Source organism: Seriola lalandi, unplaced genomic scaffold (assembly GCF_002814215.2).
Source record: "Seriola lalandi dorsalis isolate HSWRI2012SDOR001 ecotype SW California unplaced genomic scaffold, Sedor1 jcf7180001964687, whole genome shotgun sequence".
Taxonomy (NCBI): Eukaryota; Metazoa; Chordata; class Actinopteri; order Carangiformes; family Carangidae; genus Seriola; species Seriola lalandi.
Window position 1 is genome coordinate 1 of NW_019435355.1, and position 1,047 is coordinate 1,047.

At 52.8% G+C, this 1,047-nt stretch overlaps 1 protein-coding gene across 1 annotated transcript; it reads right to left on the bottom strand.

Moving 5' to 3' along the window:
• Positions 1-77: 77 nt before the first annotated feature.
• On the bottom strand, positions 78-566 carry LOC111649503 (corticoliberin-like; the record flags this gene model as incomplete). Its single annotated transcript, XM_023399251.1, has 1 exon — positions 78-566. A coding segment is annotated over one exon (489 nt), but the record flags the coding sequence as incomplete, so codon positions are not given.
• Positions 567-1,047: the final 481 nt, after the last annotated feature.

Genomic DNA, 1,047 nt, shown 5'->3' on the forward strand with positions numbered 1-1,047 from the left:
AAGGTGAAGCAGCTGCTAAATGAAGCTCAGACTGTAAAAACACAGTGATGACGACACTGGACAGGAAGTAAAGTCTTTTATTTTCCGAAGCTGTCCATCATCCTGCGGTTGCTGTCGGCCTGCTGGGCCATCTGCTCTGCCCGGGCCATCTGCAGCACCTCCCTGAGGAGGTGGAAGGTCAGGTCCAGAGAGATGGGAGGCTCCTCGGACCTCTTCCCCTTCTCCTCCTCCACCACCTCCTCCTCCTGCTGCTGCTGCTCCACCTGCAGGAGGCGCTGTGTGAGCTGCAGCAGAGCCTGGTTCACCCCCGAGGAGGAGGAGGAGGAGGAGATGAAGAGGTCTGGAGCAGCAACAGGGGAGGAGAGTCCACCTCCACCCAGCCGCAGGGAGAACTCCTCCCCCAGGCGGAGGAGCAGCGGTCGGGGGAGGCGGGGGCCGGCAGGAGCGACAGTGGGTCCACAGTGGGCAGAGGGAGGGGGGAGGACACCGAGCAGAGCCACGAGCCACAATGAAAAGTTCAGCTTCATCTCCACTGCTGCAACCTGGACGATGCCTTCAAAGACCTCCTGAGGAATCAGAAAACCCAGAGACGTACACACAAACACAACATCGTCAATACGATCCGCTGCTGCCTGTGTCGGGGCAGATGGAGGGCTGATGATGTCAGCATGAAAAAGGTGTGACTTCCTGTGTCTGACCTGGCTACTCCTCCTGAAGGTTTTAAGGTGGTTTTAAGGTGGATCTCTGATGGTTTGTATCAGCTCAGTGACATCTGAGTTTCTGATCAATGGAAACGTGTGAACACCAACACACACGCAGATAATAATAATGATAATAATAACAATAATAATAATAATAATTTACTCTCCTGCAGCTGCTTCTAACTTCCCTCCTGAGAATCAATAAATTAATAATAATCAATAGAACAGGTAAATTCAGTGTCTTACCTGATCGTCTGATTCCGTGTCTCCTCGGTCAAACACAAACTCTGAGCTCAGTCTATTTATCTGAGTCTCAGGGAGGGAGGGGCTCTGCTCACTCTGCCTC